Source organism: Cnephaeus nilssonii, assembly GCF_951640355.1.
Source record: "Cnephaeus nilssonii genome assembly, chromosome: 7".
Taxonomy (NCBI): Eukaryota; Metazoa; Chordata; class Mammalia; order Chiroptera; family Vespertilionidae; genus Cnephaeus; species Cnephaeus nilssonii.
Window position 1 is genome coordinate 60,182,193 of NC_137078.1, and position 26,757 is coordinate 60,208,949.

The 26,757-nt window shown below is 47.1% G+C and overlaps 1 protein-coding gene across 5 annotated transcripts in view; it reads left to right on the forward strand.

Moving 5' to 3' along the window:
• KANK4 (KN motif and ankyrin repeat domains 4) overlaps positions 1 to 26,757 on the forward strand; it is a 71,554-nt gene that overhangs the window by 18,467 nt on the left and 26,330 nt on the right. Inside the window, exons 1-2 of one of the 5 annotated variants that reach the window (XM_079776805.1) lie at positions 14,280 to 14,418; positions 20,885 to 20,972. In XM_079776805.1, coding sequence (XP_079632931.1) covers positions 20,957 to 20,972 — 16 coding nt within the window. In that variant the 5' untranslated portion in view covers positions 14,280 to 14,418; positions 20,885 to 20,956. Of the gene's footprint in view, positions 1 to 14,056; positions 14,423 to 20,884; positions 20,973 to 26,757 lie in introns of those variants that run through there. The other 4 variants (XM_079776806.1, XM_079776804.1, XM_079776807.1 and 1 more) reach the window with 4 other exon arrangements.

Consider the following 26,757-nt stretch of genomic DNA (forward strand, 5'->3'; position numbering starts at 1 on the left):
AGAAACAACGGCAACCACAGCTTCTGTTTGCGTATTTCTTACATGCCAAGTGCTGTGTTAAGTACAGGCCTGTTGCCATCTGAAAGTGCATAGCCCTATTTTACACCCTCTCATAGCTGAGGAATCTGGCTCAAGGAGGTAGAGAGACGTGGCCAAGGTCACACAGCTTGCAAGCATTGGAGCTAGGAATTGTGCCGAGGTCTGTTGGACTCCTTCCCAACCCGACAGACACCCCAATCACATGCCTGGCTCCTCGGTGCTGGGCCAGCAGCAGCAGCAGCATCTCCCGAGAGCTTGTTGGAAATGCACATTCTCAGCCCCTCCCCACACCTGCTGAATCAGCATCTGCATTTTAAGGAGATCTTCGGCAGATGCAGATGCATTACAGTTTAAGAAGCGCTGAACTAAAGTTTACAAAGTGTTTTTAAAAGTAGGGGAGAGCAGGACTTCTCAAACTTCAGTGCGCTTAAAAATCCCCTGGGCGGCTTGTTGAAACACAGATTCCTGCCCGAGAGGTTCTGATGCTGTAGCCACTGCTTGTTCCATGAGAGTCTATTGCAGTGATGGGCAACCTTTTGAGCTTGGTGTGCCAAACTTCGCCAAAAAACTGAGCATAACTCAGGCGGTGTGTCACTTTGAGGAAAAAACTAACTCCAAGACTTCAGTCGCAAATGTTTCATCCTCAGGAGCAGCAAATGTTTCATCCTCGGCATGCGGCTGAGTGTCATCAGAAATGGCTACGCGTGTCAGTGCTGACATGCGTGTCATAGGTTCGCCATCACTGGTCTATTGCTTTCACTTCATGGGGTCCTGAAAGTAGGTGTATTGGGTATGAGTGAGATCCAGACAAACTCGTGAAGCATCCATCTTATTATAAAAACTGCTGTTTGAAATTTTAACCCTGCTATTTTGGCTTCTGTAAATGCTTGCTTGCTTAAATAATAAGGAAAAAAAGACTACTCCCACTTCAGAGAGGCCATTAAACCTTCCCCAGATGAATTTATCAGTGCTGGCACCAGGCCAAGCCTTTGGTTGAGGTCTCAAAGCCCCAGCACATAGGGGCTCTTTAAGAACTTGCAAAGGGGACCGGAAACACCCCATATTTGGGAGACAAAGAAGGTAAAAACATATAAATAGGGAAAATTCCTCCATGTTGGGGTCCAGAATTTGAGAGACATTTTCCTCAGGGCCTGCGCGTAATAATAATAATAATAAATGTAACTCCATCTCTCTAAGTGTTGCTTGGTTCTTCTCCGGTTTTCTGTAACACTCGTGGTTCAAGTCTTGGCCCATGGTTTATATTTGCCGGAGCCATGAGACGAACGGGGGACCCAAGTTCAACCCAGACTTGCTAATTGGAGTCACTGGCAGCAGCATCCTCCTGTGCTTTGGGAGAAACTGCCGCCTTGGCAGGGAGGTCCAGCTCTCCGTGGATCCTTGAATCAGCCTCTCTAGCCACTCTCCCTCCCCCACCCTGCCCTTGTGAACAACAGAGAAACGAAATTAATTTGTAACCTAAAACCCTTGTATCTGGCCTGAAAATATATCTTTCTAATGGAAATTTTGACAGAGTGCTGGATCTGCAAAGAGCATTTTTCTCTACAATTGATATCTGTGTAATTTGACTGCGGCTATCTGGTTAAATAGCAATTAAATGCCTCAAGACTCCCTGGAACCTTCAAAGATTATTTGAAAAGTAATTGTGTTGTATCGATTAAATAATTTTAAGCTAATTAGAAAGTCGCTGCATTTCTCAGTCTAATCCTTTGCAAATAAATTTATCTTATTTATAGACCTACTGCATGTTCAGGAAATGTTTATATTTTCATAATCATCCGGTATTTAATGAGCATGGCTGGTGATGGAATTTAACACTAAATCTTGCTATCTGGTTCCTTCTCTTTCTATTTATTTTTTTAATTAAATCTTTATTGTTGAAATTATTACATATGTCCTCCTTTTTCCCCCATTGACCCCTTCTAGCCCTTCTCTTTCCATGTAAACTCTACTGGCAACTTCATAGACAGTTACAGAAGTAGAACCTGATAGAGAATATTGTGGTTAAGAGCCGGGTCTCCAGAGTCAGATGCACTCCAATTAGAATTTCAGCTCTGCCATTTACTAGCTTTGTGCCCTAAACCTGCCATCTGTGGAAGGCTATAATAGCACCTGCCTAATATGGTCATTGTGAAATTAAGTAAGGTATCATTTGTACAATATTGGACACTGTCTGGTTGTTTATTATTACAACATAATTATTCACTGTTGTTACTATGCCTCAGTTTTCTCGTCTGTAAAATGGGTGTGGCGGGGAATAAAAACGGTAAACACGTGAGCGTATTTGCCTGTGGAGCCTTCAAGTCATTTCCTTCTAAGAAAATTTCTGGCATCGTTTGCTTGGCTGTTGCCCTTCCATTACTATGCAGGGAGGGGTCATCAAGTCTTGAGAAAGCATCGGGCAAATGAAGCCAATATTGGGATTCTTGGTGACAAGGAGAGGATGGGCGAATAGATGCCGGAGGTGAGGGAGGTGAGTGAGTAAAGAGTTGGGTAGAAGGGATGTTGAGTTGGGTAGCAGGGTGCTCTGCTTCTGGAGCAGGTGTGTTGCTGGAAATAGATACTGAGAATAGCAGAGATGGGAGAGAAAAAAATTAAGACTTCTGCTTTGTGCTAAGAATGCACTTCCCCTTTGATGTTTTCTCTAGGGACTGCAGTGGAGGTTTGGATTGCCTCCAGTTCAGCTTTTTCCTACCTAATGCTGTTTCTTTGAACGCAACGCTGAGCGGAGGCTGGGCCACCAGGAGGCCATCTGTACCGCGTTTACAGGGCAGAGTGACAGTGCTGTCCCAGCGCAGAGTGAGGGTGGGTAAAGGACTCAGCACAGTCAGTGCTTCGTTGATGTTGGCAACCATTCCTATGGTGGTGCATCGTCCTTTCCTGTAACCAGAGGCTGCAGTGAAGGTCACCAACCGAAGTAGGCGTAGCTCTCTGTCTCTCTTGACCACAGCAATGTCATCGCTCCACGGTTAAACTGGGGACACCAGCCACATTGTTTGTTCTGAAAGAAACCACCAGTTCGGTGTCCTCCAGGACCACACTGCACAGCAGGGCCATCCGCATGAGGTGTGTCAAGGGAGGCACAGGGGCAGGAGTCTAGAATGCAGGATCTGACTGACCTTGACCCTGCTGTAGGGTACAGACAAGTCACTGAGCCTCCGTTTCCCCATTAGTAAATGACGATGACGCCCAAGGTTCTGTTTTATCTTTCTCTGCTCCCAGCGGGAGAGAATCAGCAGGCCTCCTTGAGCACTGCCCACCTGCAGGGCCCTGGTCTGGTGCCCTCGAGATACTAGCAGCATGAAAGAGGTGCCTTGACTTGAAAAGCCCCCTAATCTGGCTGGCAGAAAAGTTCTGTGCTTATTTGTTTATTTACAGTTACCTAGTAAAAGTCTGCCTTTGCTGTGCTTCTAGTGCCCAACCATTTTGTGACACCTTTGAGCTGCTATAGGGTGATGCAAATATGAGATGTGAGTTTCTGAAACACATTTTCTGAGTGACTTTACCCACATTAAAACAAAATAAACCACAAACCAGAATTGTATGTGACCTTCCTTTGTATTGCCAGGTGGTACACTGGCAACAAACCCCATCTCCTTCAAAGGAAAGTTGAAGTTGATAGAAGTTTCTAGAGTCCTTCTTTCACTGCCTCTGTCTGGTTTATCTCTGATGATGCTCCCCCCTTCCTCCGGCTGCATGCCGGGGAGGCTGGGTGCTCATCAGCCCTGTGTGACCCACATCACAAACGCCCACTTCTCTTTAGACTGGGCTTGCCAAAGGGCCAGGTGGGGCCATAGACAATAGTAATAAAAGTCTTCCAACTTGAGAAATCTGGAAACATCATTGGCTTCACCGAGGTGTCAGGAGATTACTTATCAAGCTCAGTTTGGTTTAACCGACTTTCCTGAATGTGCAGACCCTGCCAAGAAAAATCTTCCTCCCAACCCAAAAGGCAGATGCCACAGCCCACACAAGCCCTAAAGTATCTGCACCTGCAGCCCGTGCTCTGAAGCCAGGTGATGCCTGGGACGGCTTCTGCTGGAGTCTGACCAGAGACAATGAAGCTGGGAGGAACGCTGCCCAAACAGGGTGGGGACAGGAGCGTCCCACTGCGGAGGGTGTGTCTGTGCCTACCCTTGAGATGCTTTCACCGAGGTGACCCGGGAGCGGGGAGGTGATGCTGAATTCCTGGGTTTACTCCAAGTTGTGGTTCCCAAACTATTTAGACGATGGCCCATTTCCGCCAAGCAAAAGACCCTGTGGCCCACCAAGCCTGCTCATTCCCACTTTTCAGTGAGAAAAAGTATGCTAATAACAAAGGGTGAAAGGAGAAGAGAAAAATAGCCAAAACCATCAACAGAAACTCTGAAAAGTAATCCTACAAGTAATATCAATTAATAGAATAGAAGCAGTTAAAAACTCTGATGCTTCATTGTAGCAGTTAAGGGCCATAGTTGCAAACTACAGAACTAATTCGAGAAGAGGAATTCATTCAAGGATGTCAAGTCATTCCACCACCCTCCCTAGCATCACTTGCCGGGAGCCCTTTCTTTTTCAGTGTGAGGTCTGGCCTGGGTGCCTCTGCCTGCTGAGTTCAGGTCCATGACTGAGTCCTAACCGTAAAGAAGTCTGGTGCCGTAAATTCTCATTTCAACCCTGGAGAGGTGGGACTCCTAAGAAAGGAAATCAACCAAGCATAGGAAGGGTGCTCACAAGGTGCTGGGTAGCAAAAAAAAAAAAAAAAAAAATCATGACAAATGTCTTCTGCACTAATAACAACTCACCCTTCCTGAGAACGGCGGGAATTCCAGCTCTTGGCCTGCGTGCATACACGGGAGTTTTGCAGTGTTGTTTAATGATGGATGGAGGTCACACGTCTTTGTAGAACAGAGAATTAATGATCTCAGTAAACTCTTATAATGAGCTAACTTTTGTCTGTGAAAGACAAGGTTTATTAACTCTCAAAAACTTACTTAGTATGTTCCTAGTTCCTTTATAAGAAGGAAATTCCATATATGGGTTTTCTTTTGGGAATTATGAAAATGTCCTGAAATTAGAAGATTATGGTTTTTATTCAACAAATGGTGCTGGGTAAACTGACTGTTCCTGTGCAAAAAAAATGAAGCTGGACCTTTATCTTAAACCATATTACAAAATGACCTCAAAATGGGTCAACACCCTAAACTTAAGAGCTGAAACTATAAAACTCTTAGAAGAAAACATGAAGAAAAATCTTTATGACATTGAATTTGGCAACGTTTTCATGAATGTGATACCAAAGCACAGGCAACAAAAGAAAATATAGATCAATTGGAGTTGATCAAAATTAATAATCTGGTGCCCTCAAGATACTCAGCAGCATGAACTCAGCAACTTTTGTGCATATCAAAGCATACTATCAAGAAAGCCAAAAGATACCCTACATAATGGGAGAAAATATCTGCAAATCACATATCCAATAAAGGGTTAATATTCAGTATATATAAAGAACTCTTACAACTCAACATCAAAAACAAACATCCCATTTAAAAAATGGGCAAAAGACTTGAATAGACATTTTTCCAAAGAAGATATACAAATGACCAATAAACATATGAAAAGTTGCTCAACAATCATTAGTCATTAAGGAAATGCAAATCAAAACCTCAATGAAATAATACTTCACTCCAACTACAATTACTACGATGGCTATCCTTATTTTTTAATAGAAAAAAACAAATATTGGCTAAGATATGGAGAAATTGGAACACTCATGCATTGCTGGTGGAATTGTAAAGTGATGCAGCTGCTTTGGAAAAGAAACGGTGGTTCCTCAGAAAGTAAAATAGAATAACCATATTACCCAGCCATTTCACTCCTTGGTATATATCCAGAATAAATGAAAGCAGGAACTTGAACAGATTTTTGTACACCAATGTTTATAGCAGCATTATTCACAATAGCCAAAAAGATGAAGAAAACCATGTGTCAACTGATAGATGAATGGATAAACAAAATGTGCTTATATATATATAAGCCTAAGCGACTGTTCGACCATTTGCTATTACACACACTGACCACCAGGGGGAAGACGCTCAATACACAGGCATGGAAACATGGAACAGACTGATGAATCTCAGGAGGAAGGGGGAAGGGGGGCGAGGCGGGGAAGAGATTAACCAAAGATCTTATATGCATACTAGAGGCCCAGTGCACAGATTCGTACACAAGTAAGGTCCCTCGGCCTGGCCTGCAGGGATTGGGCCGAAACCGGCAGTCTGACATCCCCTAAGGGGTCCCAGTTGCAGGAGGGTGCAGGCCAGGCCGAGGGACCCCACTGGTGCATCAATCCATGCACCAGGCCTCTAGTAATAGAATATTATTCAACCATAAAGAGAAATGAAAATGCATATATGCTACAACTTGAATGGACCTTGAAAACATGCTAAGTGAAATAAGCCAGATACAGAAGGTACAAATATTGTATGATCCCCCTTATCATATAATATTTGTTCCTTCTGTGTTATCCCAAGTACCTAGAATATGTAAATTCATACAGACAGAAAGTAGAATAGATATTACCAGGACTGGGAGCAAGAGGGAATAAAGAGTTATTGTTTAAGGGGTTACAGAATTTATGTTGGAGATGATGAAAAAGTTTTGGATATATATAGTGGTGATGATTATGAATATATTTAATGCCATTGAATTTTATATTTACAAGTGATTAAAATGATAACTTTTATGTTTTGTATATTTTACCACAATTTAAAAAATTAGGTTGTGGAAATGTTTACACAACTCTGACTATACACCTATTGAATTGTACAATTTATGTGGGTAAATTGTATGTATGTATATAATATCTAAATAAATGTGTTTTAAAACTATTCGTTCCTGCTTTGATAGTCTCTATGATACATACATTAATTTATTTATTTATTCAACACATTTTTGTTGCGTTCTACTATGCCAACTGTTAGAAATAGGATGATAAATAAAACAAACCTGATCCTGGCCCTTTCCTTACTTAAAACACTGTGGGTTTAAAAATTTAATCATACCCAAGATTTATTGGGTATTTATTAATACTGAGCATTGACACAAGCATTTTACATACCTTGTCTCATGGGGTCCTTAAACCATGTACTGAGCTGAGTTCTTCTTGAATAAGGAAATTTGCTCAAGGTCACATAGTCAGGATTTGAACCTGGTCTGTCTCACCTCAATGCTCGTGCTCTTAACCATTCAACATCACTTGTGGCAGCTGAGTTCCAGCCACCCAATTCGGACATCCCTGAAGACTTGCCCAGTCAGGCTGGCTGATAGTGGTGTTGAAGGGAGAGTTAAAATGAGGCGGAATGATCTCCAGGAGATAGTGGGTTTGGAAAATAAGGCCTGAGACAGTAAAATTTTGTATAGCCATTTACATTAATCATTATAAAGCAAGTATAACCTTATTTTAAAATGGTTATGTGATAGAATTTTAAGTTCAAAGTTGAATTCATCTATAAATACATATTATTATACTAGAGGCCCGGTGCACGAAATTCGTGCACGGAGGGGGGTTGTCCCTCAGCCCAGCCTGTACCCTCTCCAATCTGGGACCCCTCAAGGGATGTCCGACTGCCCATTTAGGCCCGATCCCGATCGGGCCTAAACGGGCAGTCGGACATCCCTCTCACAATCCAGAACTGCTGGCTCCCAACTGCTTGCCTGCCTGCCTTCCTGATTGCCCCTAACTGCTTCTGCCTGCCAGCCTGATCACCCCCTAACCACTCTGCTGCCAGCCTGTTTGCCCCCAACTTCCCTCCTCTGCCGGCCTGGTCACCCCTAACTGCCCTCTCCTGCCGGGTTGATCACCTCCAACTGCCCTCCCTTGCAGGCTTGGTCCCTCTCAACTGCCCTCCCTTGCAGGCCAGGTGCCTCCCAACTGCCCTCTCCTGCTGGCCATCTTGTGGTGGCCATCCTGTGTCCACATGGGGGCAGGATCTTTGACCACATGGGGGCAGCTATATTGTGTGTTGCAGTGATGATCAATCTGCATAGTACTCTTTTATTAGATAGGTTAGAGGCCTGGTACAGGGATGGGGGCCAGCTGGTTTGCCCTGAAGGGTGTCCCGGATCAGGTGGGGGTTCCCTTGGGGCGTGGAGCGGCCTGAGCGAGGGGCCTGTGGTGGTTTGCAGGCGGGCCATGCCCCCTGGCAACGCAAGCGGAGGCCCTGGTATCTGGAATTTATTTTCCTTCTACAATTGAAACTTTGTAGCCTGGAGCAGAGCCAAGCCTGGGGCTCCCTCCGAGGCCCGCAGCCATTTGTGTTGGGATTATAATTGAAACTTTGTTGCCTTAAGCGGGTGGGCCCAGCCAGGTTGTGTGGAAAGCTTTGCTTCCCCTGTTGCTGGCGGCAACCCTGGCCTGCTCTCTCAAGCTCCATTCTGCCGTCATTTGTTTGAATTTGTTTACCTTCTATAATTGAAACTTTGTAGCTTGAGTGGAGGCTTAGGCCTGCAACAGCTGGCAGAAAGCTTGGCTTCCTCTGTTACCTAGGAAACCTTGCTCTCTGTGGCTGTAGCCATCTTGGTTTGGGTTAATTTGCATACTCGCTCTGATCGGATGGTGGGTGTGGCTTGTGGGTGTGTCGGAGGTATGGTCAATTTGCATATTTGTCTATTATTAGATAGGATTAATAGTGCATATATTTACTATTGATTAACATAGACCTTCTGTTCTAAGTGACATGCATGTATTATCACCTTATTTAATCCTCCTGACAGATCCATGGTGTATAGGGTGCATTACTATGCCTAGTTTACAAATAAAGCAGCTGAAGCACAGAGAGAAAGTATTCGCCCAAGGTTACACAGCCGGGGCAGAGATGGGATTCCTTGACTTGGAGGCCAGACTCTTTACCACCATAGAACTTGCTTTTGTCAATCATGTTAAAATATGCAAAATAGGTAGACATGAAACTAGCATCAAGATAATAGGATTATAGTGATTTCTCACCTTTTTTCCCCCCCAGATAATTTATTTTTTATTTTGTAAGACTACATCAATCATAACAATGATTTGTTTTAGACCAAGAAAACCTGCTATGCAGCTCCCACAACTTCTGCAAAGGGTATGTCCTGTTCTTGTCACACCTGATCAACAAGATCTTCCTTCCTTTTTGTTTTGTTTTATTAATTCTCGCCCAAGGATATTTTTCCATTGATATTTAGGGAGAGTGGAAGAGAGAGGGAAAGATAGAGAGAAACATTGATGTGAGAGAAACATATTGATTGGTTGCCTCCTGCACCAGCCCCTGACCAGGGCCTTGGCCGGGAGGAGCCTGCAACCAAGGTACGTGCTGTTGACTGGAATCGAACCTGGGACCCTTTTGTCTGCAGGCCAACGCTCTATCCACTGAGCCAAAGCATCTAGGGCTGAAGATCTTTCTTTAATAATAATAAAAAAAATTTGCTTTAACTTGTAAGAGAGTCTGTGTTGTACCATGGCTAAGAGCAGCATATTCACTGAATTCGAATCTTAACTCCGATGGTCTCAGTCCCTGGGTAGCTGCTCACGCCTCAGCTCTGTCCTTGGATAATTAAAATAACAAAACTGCTTCACAGGATTATTGTGGGAATTCAATTGGATGGTATTTGGAACGAACCTAGAGTGCCTGGCACAGTGTAGGGTAAATAAAGAACAGGGCATTTCGATGTTTATGTGGTATCCTGGATTATTAATTCATGGGGTTAAACACTTTTCAGATATTGACCATTGGTATTTCTTCTTTTTTGAATGCCTGCTCACACCCCTTCCTCATTTGTCTATTTGGCCTCTTGATTTTAGTGAGTTTGAGTCACGGACTAAGAGCCTCTGGAAGCTCTAAGTGAAGGGAGGGACGAGGAGTGGAGATCTCTTTCCCTGTGGCCCTGAAGCCTTTATTTTTGTCCAAGGAGCATTTTTCCCGGAGTGAGTGCAGCCTCCTCTCTTCCTGGGTTATCACTGACAACCTGCTTCCTCCCTGAGAAATCTTCATCTGCTTTAAAGGGTCAGTCTTTAGAATGGCTGATGCTCCTCCCTGGGCTGCTACACCCACAGGTCCCACAGGCCTGATTTCTTTCTTCATCAGTTCAAGTTGCATTCTGTCCGAATAGCCATGGCAGTAACTGGGCTCTCTGAGACGCTCTATTTCAGCAGCACCTGCACCTAACAAAGGTGCTCCTCCTAAGCCCCCGACTCCCATAACACAGAGACCACAAACAGCTGTTCTCCAGAAAAGTGCAAAGGCCCGGAGGACTGCTTAGATTGAGGGCACATTCTTAAGATAGTTCCATCTCTTCCCTCTTGCCTAGCGCCCTTCTTGGCTGACTTAGAGACTTGGACAGTCCACCTATTCCCCATGCTGGGGCAGATGCTGGAGGCTTTTAAATTGCAAATGGAATCAAACCTCCTCTCAGGCAAAGGATTCCTGCCAGAAAAGTTCTTGTGAATACCTGTGTTTGGTCCAGGGATTCTCTGGGTGGTTTGGTGGTAATATGAAGTTGGCTACTGGTCTTAAGACATATGTCTGAGTGAGGCAGAGGGATGGGGTTATATATGGTGGTATCCCAGACATGGCAAGGGCCAGAGGCCATGGAGGGGATTCCCCCAAACAAGCACAGACTCCCCTAGAGAAATTCGTTGGGGTTTCCTATAAAGACTGTCTCTCCAGCCTGGCCGGGTATGGCTCAGTGATTGAGCATCAACCTATGAACCAGGAGGTCATGGTTCGATTCCCAGTCAGGGCACATGTCCAGGTTGCCAGCTCGATCCCCAGTGCGGGGTAGGGTAGGGATGGGGATGGAGCTTGGGGTGGGGGGGTTGGGTAGGAGGCAGCTGATCGATGATTCTCTCTCATCATTGAAGTTTCTATCTCTCTCTCTCTCCTTTCTTTTCTGAAATTAATATATATATGTACACACACACACACACACACACACACTGAGTGGCCAGATTATTATAATCTCTGAACGCATAATAATCTGGCCACTCAGTATGTGTATACACACACACACACACACACACACACACACACACACACACACACACGTGCTAGAGGCCTGGTGCACGAAATTCGTGCACAGGGGGAGGAGGGTTCCTCAGCCCAGCCTGCACCCTCTCCAATCTGGGACCCCTCGAGGGATGTCTGACTGTCCGTTTAGGCCCGATCCCGATAGGATCGGGCCTAAATGGACAGTAGAACATTCCTCTCACAATCAGGACTGCTGGCTCCCAACTGCTCGCCTGCCTGCCTGCCTTCCTGATTGCCCCTAACCACTTCTGCCTGCCAGCCTGATCACCCCTAACCACTCCCCTGCCAGCCTGATTGCCCCTAACTGCCCTCCCCTGCCGACCTGGCCACTCCTAACTGCCCTCCCTTGAAGGCCTGGTCATCTCTAACTGTCCTCCCCTGCAGACATGGTCACCCCTAACTGCCCTCTGCTGCAGGCGTGGTCCCCCCCAACTGCCCTCCCCTGTGGGCCATCTTGTGTCCACATGGGGGCAGCCATCTTTGACTACATGGGGGCAGCCATCTTATGTGTTGGAGTGATGGTCAATTTGCATATTACCTTTTTATTAGATAGGATAGAGGTCTGGTACACAGGTGGGGGCTGCCTGGTTTGCCCTGAAGGGTGTCCCGGATCAGGGTGGGGGTTCCCTTGGGGAGTGGGGTGGCCTGGGAGAGGGGCCTGTGGTGGTTTGCAGGCCAGCCATGTCCCCTGGCGACCCAAGCGGAGGCCCTGGTATTTGGGATTTATTTATCTTCTATAATTGAAACTTTGTAGCCTTGAGTGGAGGCCAGGGCAGGCCAGGGGGGGCGGAAAGCTTGGCTTCCTCCATCGCCAGGGGCAACCCAAGCCTCCTGCTCTCTCTAGCTCTGTGGCTGCCGCCATATTTGTTGGGTTACTTTGCATACTCGCTCCTGATTGGCTGGTGGGTGTGGCTTGTGGGCATAGCGGCGGTACAGTTAATTTGCATGTTTCTCTTTTATTAGATAGGATATATATATATATATATATATATATATATATATATATATATATATAAAATAAAAGGCCAATATGCAAATTGTCCCCTCAACCAGGAGTTCGACCAGCAGGCAGGCCGGCCAACTGCTCATGTCCCCTCCCCCTGGCCAGGCTGGCTGGACCCGGCCTGCCTGCTGGTCAAACTCCTGGTCGAGGGGATAATTTGCATATTGGCCTTTTATTATATAGGAAGGATATACACTGAGTGGCCAGATTATTATGCATTCAGAGATCATAATAATCTGTCCACTCAGTGTATAAAAGACTGTCTCTCCATGTGAAATCACTTTTGCTTGGACAACGCCAGCGTTGAAGCTTACGTGCTGGTATTTGTGTGTCACCTGCATTCACCTGCATCCCAGTTCAGGCCGTCTGGCTTAGAGGAAAGGGTATTCTTTGAGAGACAGAAAATCTGGGTTTGAGTTGAGACTTTGCCATTTTTTGGCTTTGTAACCTAGGAAGCAAACTTTGTTTCCTCATCTGGAAAACGGAGGCTAACATTCCCTGTTCTGGTCACCTCCTTGCTTGACCGGACAAGTTAGAAAGGCAGGAGAGTCTCTCCTCCTCTTTGAGACGTGGGCGGCCAGCACAGTGTCTGTCTGTCTCAGCATCTCTGTGAGACCCGCAGAACTAAAAGTGTTACTTGTCTCCAGAAAGAGGTCTGGGGACATTGGTGTGCATGCGTGTGTGTGTGTGTGTGTGTGTGTGTGTGTGTGTGTTTTCCTGTGAGTCTCTGTCCTACCATCTGAGCCAAGCTGATCAGTGGCACAGTTAGGGGGGAGGTTGGTATTTCCTTTGCTCATTCTACTATCTTCTTTAATCTGATGAGAGGCCTGGAGCCTGGTGGAAAAGCAGAGGCGCTCGGTGGTACTTGAGGCCACGTGTGTTTAGAGACATTGGTTTTGTGGATAAGTTCAGTTTCATACACTTTGTGGAGCATCTAGTCTGACACGTGTCAGGGAGACAGACACAGAGGCAGCAATGAGGGTGATACCTGCTTCGGGAGAGGGCAGACAGGAGCAGGTGAAGCAGGCAGGTGGCCGCTGCACGTGGAGGGGATGCTGAGCAGAGCGTGGAGAGCAGGTGGGAACTGGCCAGTGTGCCCACAGAAGGCTGGGTCTTGCAAGAAAGTTGCCGCTCTGGAAGTAAGCCTCTCACCTGTTTGTCTTGGATGAAGAAGAATTTATTCTGGGAGAGGAAAAGAGAACGCTTATCTCCGTCACGTAGTACACCAGAGGGGAGGCATGAGTGGCTGCAAAGTCACGGGGGCTGATAAAATGGGGAGTTGTTTTTCACTGGCTTCCTGGCAAAATGTCAGAGGCGTTCTCTGGCCAGTTTGGTGGGGTTATCACTGACAATCTGCAATCTATCAGAGAGGCTTTGCTCTTTCAGTATATTTTTTTCATAAGGTATATTTATGATTTAAAAAAAAATCCTGATGGTTTGGTCCATGTACTCCGTTAACACAGAAAAATATGTTTAGCATTTGAGAAAACGGGACGTTGGTGTTCCACAGCCTTGTCCATCACATCACCCGTGCCCTTCGGTAAGTCTCTCAACCTCTCTTTTGAGTGAGATGCGCTAGAATCTTTCAAGGAAAACGAGCAGTGTGATCCAGGGTAGTGGGAACCACACGGAGTCCTACCCCAGGCACCTTCTTTTTCATCCAGATTCCATCAGGGAAGTCACTGTGACTGTCCTTTCCTTCTTCGCCTGTACAATGGGGTGCTCGCCCTGCCTGGCTGCCTTGCCCGGGTGTGAGGATAAATGGGACCCAGGATGTAAAGTGCTTCCCAGCTTTCCTGGGCTGCATGCAGGCAGCGTTTCAGGGTGACACGCAGCCCCTGGCATCAGGTTCCGCGTGGGTTAGACAGGAATCTGCCCCGGCCTTTGAAAGCACATCTCGACAGGCGGCGTCTGTGAAGGTCAAAGCTGCTTCGACATGTCTTACTAACCGGGCTTTATTTCCTGGGACAGCCTCCTTTGGCTGGAGCCCCAGAAGGTCAAGGGGACAAGGTCTCTATGCTCCTGAGCCTGCCCACGGGAGCCCAGACGATCTCCCGGCCCCCTTTTGATTGCCCCAACCCCCCTGCATCTCCTTCAGGGCCAGAGGGGGTGCTGGGTTTGGAGAGCCTGCGCCTCTGCTCCGGGCTGCGGCGGCGGCGGCGGCGGCGGCGGGCTGGCGGGACTCTCCGCGCGCCTGCCTGGGGCTCCGAGCCCTTCCTCCTTCGCAGCTGCCTTCTCCCTGCTCCTGCGCCCGCCGCTCTGAGGTCCCTGGTGCGCGTTGCACTTAGAATCCGTGCCTGGAGCTGGATCCTTACCGTAGGTACTTCCTTGCCTTTTTTCTTCTTTTTTTTTCCTGCCAGAATTGGGTGCGTTTCAGCGCTCGGGCAGCCGAAGCCGGAGCTGCCAGGGGAGCGAGCTCCCAGGTCATTGTTTCTGTCCCCTGCGCTGCCCCACGGACTTGCAGGCACTGAATGATCCGGGCAGCGAGCGGTCTGGGGGTTGCCCAGAAGCGTCGCAGGGTGCTGGGACCCCAGGAGGCCGGTGGGAGAGGAAGTTTCTCGGGCAGAGCCGGGAAGGAGGAGGTGCAGGGAGGGCTTCCACGCCTAAGGAAGCCGCGTCCTCATTAGGAGCAATTTTGCTAATGAGCCACCGCAGCTACCGGGCGGGAGGAGGAGAGGCATCAGTAACGATCGCCTCCCCGGCCAGCGCCTAGCTCTGGGGGTCGGGGGAGAGGTGTGCGCTGTTTCGGTGTCTTTACATGTGTCCTCGAAGTGGCGGCAGCCTGGGAACTAACTTTCCAATGGCAGCATCTGCGCGTTTCCCCGCTTTCGGCAAGACCCGGGTCTCAGCTCCTGGAGGAAGTCAGGATTTGCTTTTCGAGCAAGGTTGCAGATCACCTGACCAAACCCTGGAACAGCTGGGCAGCCAATGCCACTGTGCTCAACTCCCCAGCCTCCGGCCGGGTCCGCAGCCGAACCTCGCTGTCTGGGAGGAGCCCAATCCTCCTGCTCCTGGCTGTGGATGGAGGTGGGGAGGAGGGGGGGGGGAGGGGATGCCAGGGAAGGTAATGTGGCCACTGCTTTGCTGGTGACAGTTTTCTCTTCTTCTTCTTTTTCTTTATTGATTTCAGAGAGGAAGGGAGAGGGATAGAGAGATAGAAACATCAATGATGAGAGAGAATCATTGATCGGCTGCCTCCTGCACGCCCCCCACTGGGGATCGAGCCCACAACCCGGGCATGTGCCCTGGCCGGAATCGAACCCGGGACCCTTCAGTCCGCAGGCTGACGCTCTATCCACTGAGCCAAACCGGCTAGGGCGACAGTTTTCTCTTCTTCACGAAGCTCCAGACTCCGCTGCTGCAATGCAGGCAAGAATGACAGACGCTGGCCGAAAAAATGTGGGAAGGGAGTAAATGAGATTGTGTTCATGTGTCATTCAGTGAGCACGAGTTCCCTTTGTTTCCTGGGGCGGTAGGAAGTGAGCCGGCTGGAGAACTCAGTTGGCCGGAATCTTCCAGGCGCGCACTGGGCTGTCTGGGCTGCAGCCCGCTCGCCCTGTGGTCAGATGCCTCCTGCTGCTTAGCACAAAGGACATTTACCCTCGGTGGCCCCGGCCCCGGGAGTGGGGAAACGGGAAGCGCTCCTCACTTTGGCAGGACTGGTGCGAGGTCTGGGAGGAACCTTCTTTTCTCTTTTGGAAAGAGTGCTTTGTCTTTGCAAGTGGTCCTGCGTGCGTGGATCGGCAGGGTCTCTGCTTGGAGCGCTACCTTGCGAAATATTTGACTTTGTCAGGTTGACTTCTCCAAGAATTCTCGTGGCGGCAAGGCTGTGCTTTGAGCCAAGGTTTCTTTTCAAGGAAATCCAAGGTGCTGTTTATTTTGGCATGCAGCCTGTTCTGGGATGAAGTACAGCATTTTTATTATTGCAGAACGAAGAGAGGCTTGAAGAGAACAAGAGCACAGAACTAGGTTTCAATTTCGGAGAAGTGAAGGAAGGCTTCTTTGAATTTGGGTTTGAAAATTAGAAATGACATTGAAATGGCATCACAAAAGAAATACATGTGGAGAGAGAGAGAGTGGGCGCGTCTACACTGCAGGAGTGGGGCCGACCGGGGCAATCCATGCTCCCAGGCAGGGACCCTGCTGGAGCTGTTTCTAACGTGGCCTGGTGATGACACCTTGGGCCGTCCGCCAGGGACTGCCTTTGGTGGCTTTTGACTGGGCAGCCTCAGTCCCCACCTCTTCACTGCCAGTTGGCTTTGGGAGGCCATGTGGAGTGAGGGAGTCACACAAACTCCCTGCCCCTCATTAACTGGGTAACTTTGCATGGGCCGCATAGCCTCTCTGTGCCTTTGTTTCCTCACTTGTAACTTGGGGATGTTACCCTGAACTAAGGGTCTGCCACCTGTTAAGATACAGGAGTTGGGATGGCATACGGAGTGGGTACAGAAAGGAGTCCTGCAGGAATTCTGACCTTCGCCAGCTTACGGACTAGTAGGGGAGAAGAGCTAGAGAGATAAAGCTGTGTGTACTCAAATCATCTAGAACACTGAGCTAATGAGAGAGGTTGGGGCCTAATTGGCACCCTTGGTCTTGGGATAGGCCCGTAAGCAAATGAAAAGTTACATAACAACACCAGGTATTACAAGGTTCTGAACACTGGGGATACAACTTAATAGAACCAGGAATAAATTGCTTGAGGTCATATTTTTAAACGTTTGGGAAGGTTGCAAAATTTCATTTCAAAGAAGAATTCTGTCCAACAAAGCTATTTTCATATTCTGTTGTAATGCAAACAAAGCCCGTATGGGTTGATGGGGCAATTATTTCTCAATTCCACTCACCTAACCACATCAAACACCCCACTCATTCAAAGAAACTCCCCTTAGCTAAATTCCAAGCTGTCCACCACAAGGATCATGGACCAGAGTGGAGAAGCCTGGGGTGGGTGGGGCTGAAAGTGGCATGATGTGGGCATGACAGCCCCCTCTTTTCCTTCCTGTGTTTAGAGCCCTTTAGAATGAAGCTTGCTGAGCCCGCTTCTTTAGAGAGTTGGATGTCAGATCCATTTAATTTCTGTAGCCTTGGAATGACTAATTTTACTAAAATTTAAGTCTAAGAGAACTATTAGAGGTCTCCAATATTACAGTTGTGTGTGTGTGTGTGTGTGTGTGTGTGTGTGTGTGTGTGAGTTTTAGTGGAACTTGATCTAACGTGTGCTGCATAATCATTTGCAACCTTTGATCTGATACATGAAGGGCTGAACCCAACTCTAGCCAAAGGCAGGGGGTGTGCTTGAACTCTCGGAGGTGATAGTGAGTTTGTGCAGCCACAGGTCCATCTGCACCCAGGTGGCCCCCTCTTGCTCAGGTGGAGCCTTGTTGCTTGGTGCACAGCCTTGGAGAAGCAGGTCATGCCGTTGGCCAGGTGGCCTCCTGAGAGAGCAGTTACTTCTCTGTGCCCAGAAGGTGTTTCATGTACCCTTGTGGGAGAAGAAGAGAAGCATGGAAGTCAGGAACATTTCCCCTTACACAGAGAGCTAGGAACCAGTCACAGCACCAGGCTGACTTATAGGGATGGACAACTGTTTGCAAATCACTCCTGTTCCCAGCACAGGCTTGGAGTCAGTTAGACTTGAGGATGAATTCTGCTCCAGTATTTGTTTGTTATGTTACTTTGGAAAGACCTGTAAACTCTCAGCCTCAGTCTCCCTATCTGAAAAATGGGGACAATAGTAATTCTCTCCGGGTTAGGGAATAGATTGCATGAGATAATTTATGTCAAGGGCTCCAGGCTCTGCCTATTGCTCAGTAATGTTATGGGGTGGGAGGAAGAGGGGAGCAAAAGGGAGAGGAGAAGCCGTGATGATAGAGAAATAGGCCCAGGGGCCAAGCTTAGGGTTTGTGTCCTCACCCTTTTCTTCCCCAGGCTTCACCTTGAAGCTGCCGAGCCTCTGGGAGCCTCCACCACTGGCTGCAGACTGTGGACATTCAGCATTGAGCTTGGTAGTAGTGTCTTCTGCTTGGGAACCTTCTCTTTCTTTTATTTATTTAAAAATTATATTTATTTTTGAAATTGAGATATAGTTGACATAGAACACATTGTACTGGTTTTAGATGTATAGCATAAAACATAGCAATTTGATATACATATACATTGCAAAATCATTACCTCAATATATTTAGTTAACATTCATCACCACCATAGTTACAATTTTTTTCCTCATGATGAGAACGTTAAGATCTACTGTCTTAGCAATGTTCAAATATACAATACGATATTATTAACTACTAGAGGCCGGTGCATGTATTCGTGCACATTGAAAGGAAAGTAATTCGAAGAAATATTTTAATATCGCTATTAGCCCTTTCTCTATAATAGAAGTGTCAACCAAATTCACGATCGACAATGACAGATCAAAACACATGCATGCAATTGGCACCAGTAAGAGCTTTATATGTATCACGCATGCACGAGTCAACATTTATTTTTAAACTAGAGGCCCAGTGCATGAATTCGTGCACGGGTGGGGTCTGGTCGGCCTGCCCCGATTGGGGCTGATCGGGGGCGGGGCCAGCCAGGGGGAGGGACCGCGGGTGGTTGGCCAGCCGGCCCCGACCCCTGGTCAAACTCCTGGTCGGACTCCCAGTCAAGGGGACAATTTGTGTATTAGCCTTTTATTATATAGGATTGCTAGTGCATGTCATATGTACCGGCCGGCCAGTCAGTCAGTTGGATGGATGGACAGTAGGTCACTTAGCCTTTTATATATATAGATGGTCATCATGCTGTACATTATGTGCCTAGGACTTAGATATCTTACAACTGGAAATTTGTATATTTTGACCCTTCACCCATTTCATCTGTCCCCTACCTCCTGGCAACCACCAATCTTTTCTCTATTTTGTCTTGTTCTTTAGATTCCACATATAAATGAGATCATACAATATTTGTCTTCCTCTGCAGGATTTACTTCATTTAGCATAATGCCCTTCAAGTCCATCCATGTTGTCACAAATGGCAAGATTTTCTTCTTTTTATGGCTGAACAATATTCCATTATATATATATATGCCACATTTTCTTTATCCATTCATCTATCGATGAACACTTAGGCTTTTACAGAAGTTTTTCTTTCTCATATGGGTGACCCTCCCGCACCCCAATTTGGAACCCCCTTTCCCCTAATTTCTCTACTCCAGCTCTACGCTGCCCCCAAACTTAAGTACATTTTGCCTCAAAGCTAAGCGAGGTGCTCAGTGTCGGTGTTCCTTCTGCAAGGAGTGTGTTTGCCTATAGAAACCCTGCCTGACCTTCTGGGCTCTGTCCCACCTGCACAGGGAAAGGCCCTTCTGGCAGCTGTGTGGGTCATGTTTGGGAGGAGCCAAGGCAGGAGCAGGGCCAGACTTCAGAGGCAGTAGCAGTACTCATAGAAAGAAGGTGCATGGCCCAGCCAGTGTGGCTCAGTGGTTGAGCATCAACCTATGAACCAGGAAGTCACAGTTGGATTCCCAGTTAGGGCATACGCTGGGTTGGCAGGCTCCATCCCCAGTAGGGGGCATGCAGGAGGCAGCCGACCAATGATTCTCTCTCATCATTGATGTTTTTATATCTCTCTCCCTCTCCTTTCCTCTTCCTGAAATCAATAAAAACCTATTGAAAGAAAGAAAGAAAGAAAGAAAGAAAGAAAGAAAGAAAGAAAGAAAGAAAGAAAGAAAGGAAGGAAGGAAGGAAGGAAGGAAGGAAGGAAGGAAGGAAAAGGCTGCACGAAACTTTCTGTTAGGCAAACTTCAGACTTCCTCTTATTTGGCAGACCTGATAATTCCCAGCCCTCTTCTCCAGTTTACTTGTTTGTCCCCCTTTTTTCCATCCTGGGTTGCTGGAGGCCATCCTCCTCCTTCCCTCACTCCCCGTTTTCCTCAGTCCTTCCCTCATCCCTGGTACACTTTTCTGGTCTGAGTGCATTGTAGAGCACATTAAAATTCCTAAAACAACCCAGTTTCCGCTGCTGATGTGCCACAGATAATTCATTATTAGGATGTGTGTGGAGTTACAATCACACACAGAAAACAATTTTCTGGGTGATTTATTATAATAGGGACAGAAGGCAGGTTGTTTACCATTTGAAGAAAGAGTCTGGGGAATGGATTAAAACTTTGGGGAAAATTTATGATCCAACCTCAAGGTGCCCTAATTCAGAGTCAGGACAGTATGCTGCTTGAATAGTGACTGATGGTTTCTGGCCACCTAGGTTGCACTTCCCCTTGCTCGGCCCATGGTTGGAAATCACCTCTAAGTATCAGCTCCTAGACAGCTTTGTCTTGAATCTGATTGGGATGTCATAGTTCATTAGCAGGTACTCTGATTCCAGCTTTTTCATTAAATAGATTATAATGATTTTACCATGATGGGGGTGGGGTGGGGTGAATAGATTTCAGCTTATGCAAAGAACAACGTGCTGGTTATCAGAGCCCTGGGTCTGGTCCCAGCTCCTTCACTAATACACCGCCGAGAGTTGCCTTGCATCAAGCAATTAACTTCCGAGTCTCAGTTTCCTCATCTGCCAAGTGAGTAGGTTGGACCAAATGCTTCCTTTGGTGTCAACCATTGCTAACGTTCCCAGGATTGGAATCTAGGGTGCATCCAGGCATCCTTGGAGGGCTATGAGCTCATAGGCACCCCTGGGACAAAGGCAAGGATGGCCGTTACTTTCTTTGGTGCTGTGTTCCCTCCATACTTATTTAACTCTAATGAGAATCTCCACTTTTCTATCTTTCTTTCAGAACTGTCCAACACATTTGACAGACTTATCGGATGAAGAGTGCCTAAGAGATTGACGGTCAGCATTTCCTAAGATGGAGAAGACAGATGGTAGGCAGGCTGTTTTATATCCTTGGTTTAATGTGAGCATTTGAGTTGCAAAGGGATTGTTTCTATACATCCCAGAGATAGCCTACAGGAGGCCTATAGGAGCCATTCCCCAAGCAGGTGCCTGGAGACCCGAACCATGTTATTTCAAGTATGAATAAGAGAAGTTGGTAGGGAATGGGAATGAAGCCTTATGTTTATATACGACTAGTGTAATTTTTGGAGTGTTTTCTCATCTCTTCCAAGCACCAAGAAGGGAGTAGGATGCTCTCACTCACGGTCCTCATTTTATTTTATTTTAATATATTTTTACTAGAGGCCCGGTACACGAACTTTGTGCACAAGGGGGAGGGGGAACCCTCAGCCCAGCCTGCACCCTCTCCAATCCGGGACCCCTTGAGGGATGTCCAATTGCCTAGGATTGGGCTGAAAGGGCAGTCAGACATCCCTCTCACAATCTGGGACCGCTGGCTCCTAACTGCTCACCTGCCTGCCTGATTACCCCTAACTGCCTCTGCCTACCAGCCTGATCGCCCCCAACTGCCCCCCCTGCCGGCCTGGTCACCCCATGCAGCCTGCTGGTCAGTCGTTTGGTCCCCTCGCTAACCCCCCTGCCGGCCTTGTCGCCCCACACAGCCTGTTGTTCGGTTATTACTGTGAGGGCGTTGTGACCAATTTGCATATTACCCTTTTATTAGTATAGATTGATTTTATGGAGAGGGAGGAAGAGGGATAGTTAGAGACACTGATGAGAGAGAAACATCAATCAGCTGCCTCCTACACGAACTACACTGGGGATCGAACCCACAACTGAGGTACATGCCCTTGGCCGGAATCAAACCTGGGACCCTTCAATCCCCAGGCCAACGCTCTATCCACTGAGCCAAACCAGTCAGGGCACTGCCCTCATTTTAGAGTTGAGGAACTTGAAGTCTAAGGAAGAGGCACAATATGGTAAAATTCATATCTGTGAGATTCTCCAAGTCATTTAATGTCTCTGAGCCTCATTCTCTTCATGTATCTGTTAGCTTTGCTGTGTAATCAAACCACTCAAAAAATGTATCGACTTAAAGATATTTATTATTTCTCAAAAAGACTCTGTAGGTTTGGCTGGGCTGTTATTCTGTCAGGGCCAGCTTGGCTGAACTTTGCTGGGCCCATGTGTCTGTGGTCTTCTGGATGACTTGGCCGCATGGTATAGAATGGCCACACTCACGGGCCTGGTGGTTGATATGACTCCATATCACGTGGTGCGTTGGTGATAATTTGACAAATATCTCTCTTTGTCCAGCAGGCTAGCTGGGGATGGGGGTGGGGGCTTGTTTGGTGGCACAATGGTTCCAAGCACAGTAAGAACAGATCCCAGTGAGCAAGTGATTTTCAATCTCTGCAGATGTCACATTTGCTGTTGACTTATTGGCCAAAGCAAATCACAAAGCCAAGCTCAGGGTTAGTGTAGGAAGGGAGCACCCAAGGCTGGAGTATCATTGTAGCTATTTTTGCAAACAGTCTATCCATAAGCAGGTATTAGTACCTACTCCACAGGGTTGGTAAAGGACTAAATGAGATAATATAAGACTGGTGAGTAATACTATTTAGCACGATGAATGTTCCCCTTCTTCCCTCCCAGGAAATTTGCAGAGGGTCATAAACTGGGTCCCGATGATTTGATTTCTAATGAAAGGCTTTTTTCCAGACCACCAAATGTCAGGAAACAGGAGAGCCTATATTCTCCCTTGAATCACATGGCCCTTCACCGATGCAGGACTTAGGGACCAGACAGCAGCTCCAGTGCTGCTTCTTCTTTCTTTCCAAACGCAGTCACCATATATTTCAGGAGTCTGCCTTTCTCCCCAGAGAGCAGCCTTCTCAGTGCATCCCTGGAAGTGATCCCACAGAACACCAACTAATTCCCTGATGCCCTGGGGGCCTGTCATTTTTACTGCCTCATTTGTCCCCGCTCAGCACCCTCGAGAACTACTGCTCTCCATGTGATTAACCACAGCCAGCTCAAGAAGGGCACCCCTCCCTTCAGGCACACACATCTCACACAATAAAGGGAGAAGAGGGAAAACTTGCCGTCGCTGTCTCGGCCTTTTGAAGTGGCTCATCTAATTCCCCTTCTTTCCATCTGTATTTCTGGCCACTTTCTCTCTAGTTTCTGTTTTTCCCATTTCCTTCAGAATCTGAGAATAGGCTTTTGGAATTTCTTTTCTCACTTTCAATGCCTCTGATTGGTTTGCTCACCTGCCAATCTTCTCTTTGTCCCACAAGGTCATTACTGTGGCACCTCCCTTCTTTCCTTGTCCCCTTCTAATGCCCTTTCTCGTGTCTGTGTGCAGCTCCTAGGCTCATGACTGTGTTTGCAGATCATTCCCAGGGGTCTAGTCATTGGGTGTGCTTTCAGACCAAGACTCTGTAGGCTTTGTAGGTAGCTCTGAGTTTCAAATGTCTTACTTTTTCTTCTCCCCTGACTCATTTTTCCAGTTTCTTCAGAATTATTTTCTTGGACTATCTTTCCCTCTTGAGGCTGTAGTCCTAACACAGAGGTAAATATTCTGAGGAGAGAGCACATTTTTAGCCAATCCTCCCCTGCCTATCCTTGCCTTCTGGCCCCTTTGTGGAGTACCTGTGCCATGTTCTCTACCGAATTACTTCCAGTGATCACAACTCTGTAAGGTAGGCATTAGTGCCACCATGTTACAAATGGGGAAATTGAGGCATAGGGAAATTAAGTAATTTACTCAGAATTACAGAGATAAGAGATGACAGAGCCAGGATTCAAATCCAGCCAGTTTGGCTATGTGTTGGTTTATTTGATCTGAAATTCATTTTGAGCAGACACAGTCCTTCTAATTAATTCTTACTCAGGCCAAATGCCCAGAATTGTGAGCTCCTGCATACCTGTCACCAGGTAGAATTAAGAGGAGCAGAGCTTAATGTGAGCCTAGGTTTCCCAGCGTATCAGATCGAGCTCCCTCATTCAAGGTCCGGCATTCCTCTTGCACTGGGAGAAAGAGAAGGCACGCAGAGTGGCAGGTGGCAGGCACAGCAGCACAACGGATCACGGTGTGTGTGTGTGTGTGTGTGTGTGTGTGTGTGTGTGTGTCCTAGTGATAGCCCAGAGTGCTAACTTAGGGAAGCACCTATTAAACCTGTCATCCTGGATAGCTGCTCAGTCTCACAGACTCCTTTGTTCCCCCCCCTCTCCCCCCCACCTCACTTAAGGAAGATTTTGCCTTTGAATCTTCTGTTTCCAATTTGATACTGTTATTGTGTTTGTGCTCTGGAGCTGCTCCCAGAGGCCACTGAGTAAATTAGTGCATTTCTACTTATTTGAGGCAAAAAGAAGATAAATAATGCAACCTCTTTTTTTTTTTAAAGGAGAGTTCTTTGCCGTCTGGGCCATAAATCTGCTCTCCACTTAACTTTAGACAAATACCTCCTCTCTGATTGGGCCTGTCCCTGTAACCCAGGAGCTGCTGAGTGCACCAAGAGGCCTAAGGATGCTGCAGAGTGCAGCTGGTAAAGCTAATCAGGAGCAATTGCTCTCATTGACTGAATCTACCAGGGTGCCTCTTTGGGAGAAAGCAGGTTGGTAAACAATTGTGTTGGTAAATGTGAACTTGTTTGGAGCTTTTCGGGCTGGAGTCATGTTTACTCCTTATCTGCCCGGAGTCTAGATGTCTGCCAGAGAAGCTCTGGAATGAGAACCATCCCGGGTATCTGCACCGATGCTTTATTCTGTTCCCGGTTGTGGTTGTGATGTAATTACCCACAGGCCCTGCAGCTTGGAGCAGCATTGAGGCTGGTAGGCGTGTCAGTGTTCATGCGTACAGCATTCATGTGTCTATTGGCTTCCTTTAGTTCTGTGGAGATAACTGTACTTCCCCAAGCACAGAGGGCCGCCTGACAAGCATGTGGCCCCTGCCAGAAGGAGAAGTCAGACAGGCAAGTGGGAAGAGCTCAGCCCCCATATGTTGCCGGGGTTCTTGTCCCAGCCTTACAAAGGGTTCAGCATTCTGGAGAAAGGGGCTGCGCGTAGATGATTAAAGAGGAGTCCAAAGACGAAAGATAATTTTGAAAGGCATTGGGGGTCAGAGGATCTCCAGCTAAAGGAGCTAAAGACTCCCTTGTCTAGGACCCCGTGGTATTTATTAAACACAATTTGTCCTAAGGCAGGTGGAGATATACATTTCAAAGGGTAGGGTAACAGAAGCATTGTCAGTTTGGGGAATAGCCTACAGCTGTTCAGGTGTTTGGCCAACAGGAGGCAATAAAATGCCCTGAGCTGTCTGGCAGTTAACAATCCTATTCAGTTTGGGGGAAGTGCCGTTTAGTTTACAGGTAAACTACATATGTGGCTCACCCTTGTTGAGCCTCTCACGTCCCATCAACCTTTTCTTTTGACGGAACTCTTGTAATTATTACATGCTGGAATTGGTTATCTCCCTTAGGGGAAAAGCAACTCAAAATGTGCCCCGGGTAAAACATCATTTGCACCTTTTCTTTAACCTGCCCTTTCCCTCCATTGCCTTACCTCTTCTCACCTTGACCATGTCAGCAGTCTCCCAACTGTCTTCAGGCCTCTGGTTTGTGTTTCATCTCCTCCTCTGTGAGAATGCTCTTTGTTGACATGCATACAAGTTACTCCATGATCTGGCTTTTACTGATCTTCCCAAGTTTGTCTTTTTCTACTGCTCATCCTTTTCAACCACGCTTTAAGTTACAGCCATATCAACTGCATTTACAGAACCCTGAATTACTGTGAACTTTTGCATCTCCATGCCTTTGCACATTCTCTGACATATATGTAGAATCTGCCCTGGCTATCTATCGCTGCATAACAAACCACCCAAAACTTAGTGGCTTAAAGCAATCATGTATTATTAACACAGGTTCAGCTGAGTGGTTCTCATTTGGGGTCCCTCCTGTCATTGAAATCAGATGATGGCTGAGGCCAGAGTCATCTGCTGGCTTTTTTATTCCTGCCTGGCACCTGGGCCAGGCTGGCTGGACCAGCTCAGGCTGGCTAGGTATCTCTCTCCTTGTCTCCATGTGACCTCTCTGTAGGGCTACTTGGGCTTCCTCACAGCATGGCCATCTCAGGGAAGTTGGACTCCTTACATGGCATTTGATTTTCACTGAGAGTACATTCTAAGAGACCCAGGCAGTACTTACAGGTCTCATCTGGCCTAGCCCTGGAATTCTGTCAGCATCATTTCCACCTTCTCCCACCACCCAACAGGCCAGCCCAGATTCAAAGGGGTGGAGAAATAGACTTCACCTCTCAGTGTGGGATTTTCTTGCCTGTCTAAAGAGGGTAGAAATTGACAGTGGCCTTCTTGGAGATAAACAGCTACAATGTCTTTCACCTCTTGTTCTGGCAAATTGCTATTTGTTCATTTAACACCAGTCATATGTCACTTTTGTAAAGTCATACCTTTTCTAACAAAGAAGAATTAACCTCTAAGTCCAAGAAAATTATTCCAGAAATGCGAATGTGATCGCCCCACGTTGGGCGCCAGTTCCGAGTGTCCCCCACCACATCCCGCCTGGTTCAGGGTTCAGGCTCTGGAGGAGGCCGCACACAAATGAAAGAGACTAGACAAGAAAATATTAATTTGGGAATTGGGGGCCAGGCAGAAGCCCAAGAGAGGACTCCACTTTGCTCTGGCCTTGCCATCCCTTTTATTCAGGTCTGGGGTACACCCATAGCCCTTAGGCAGGCAATTCCAGTAACAGCTCGATGATAGCCCATCAGCAAGGATTTCCATAAGACTAAAAG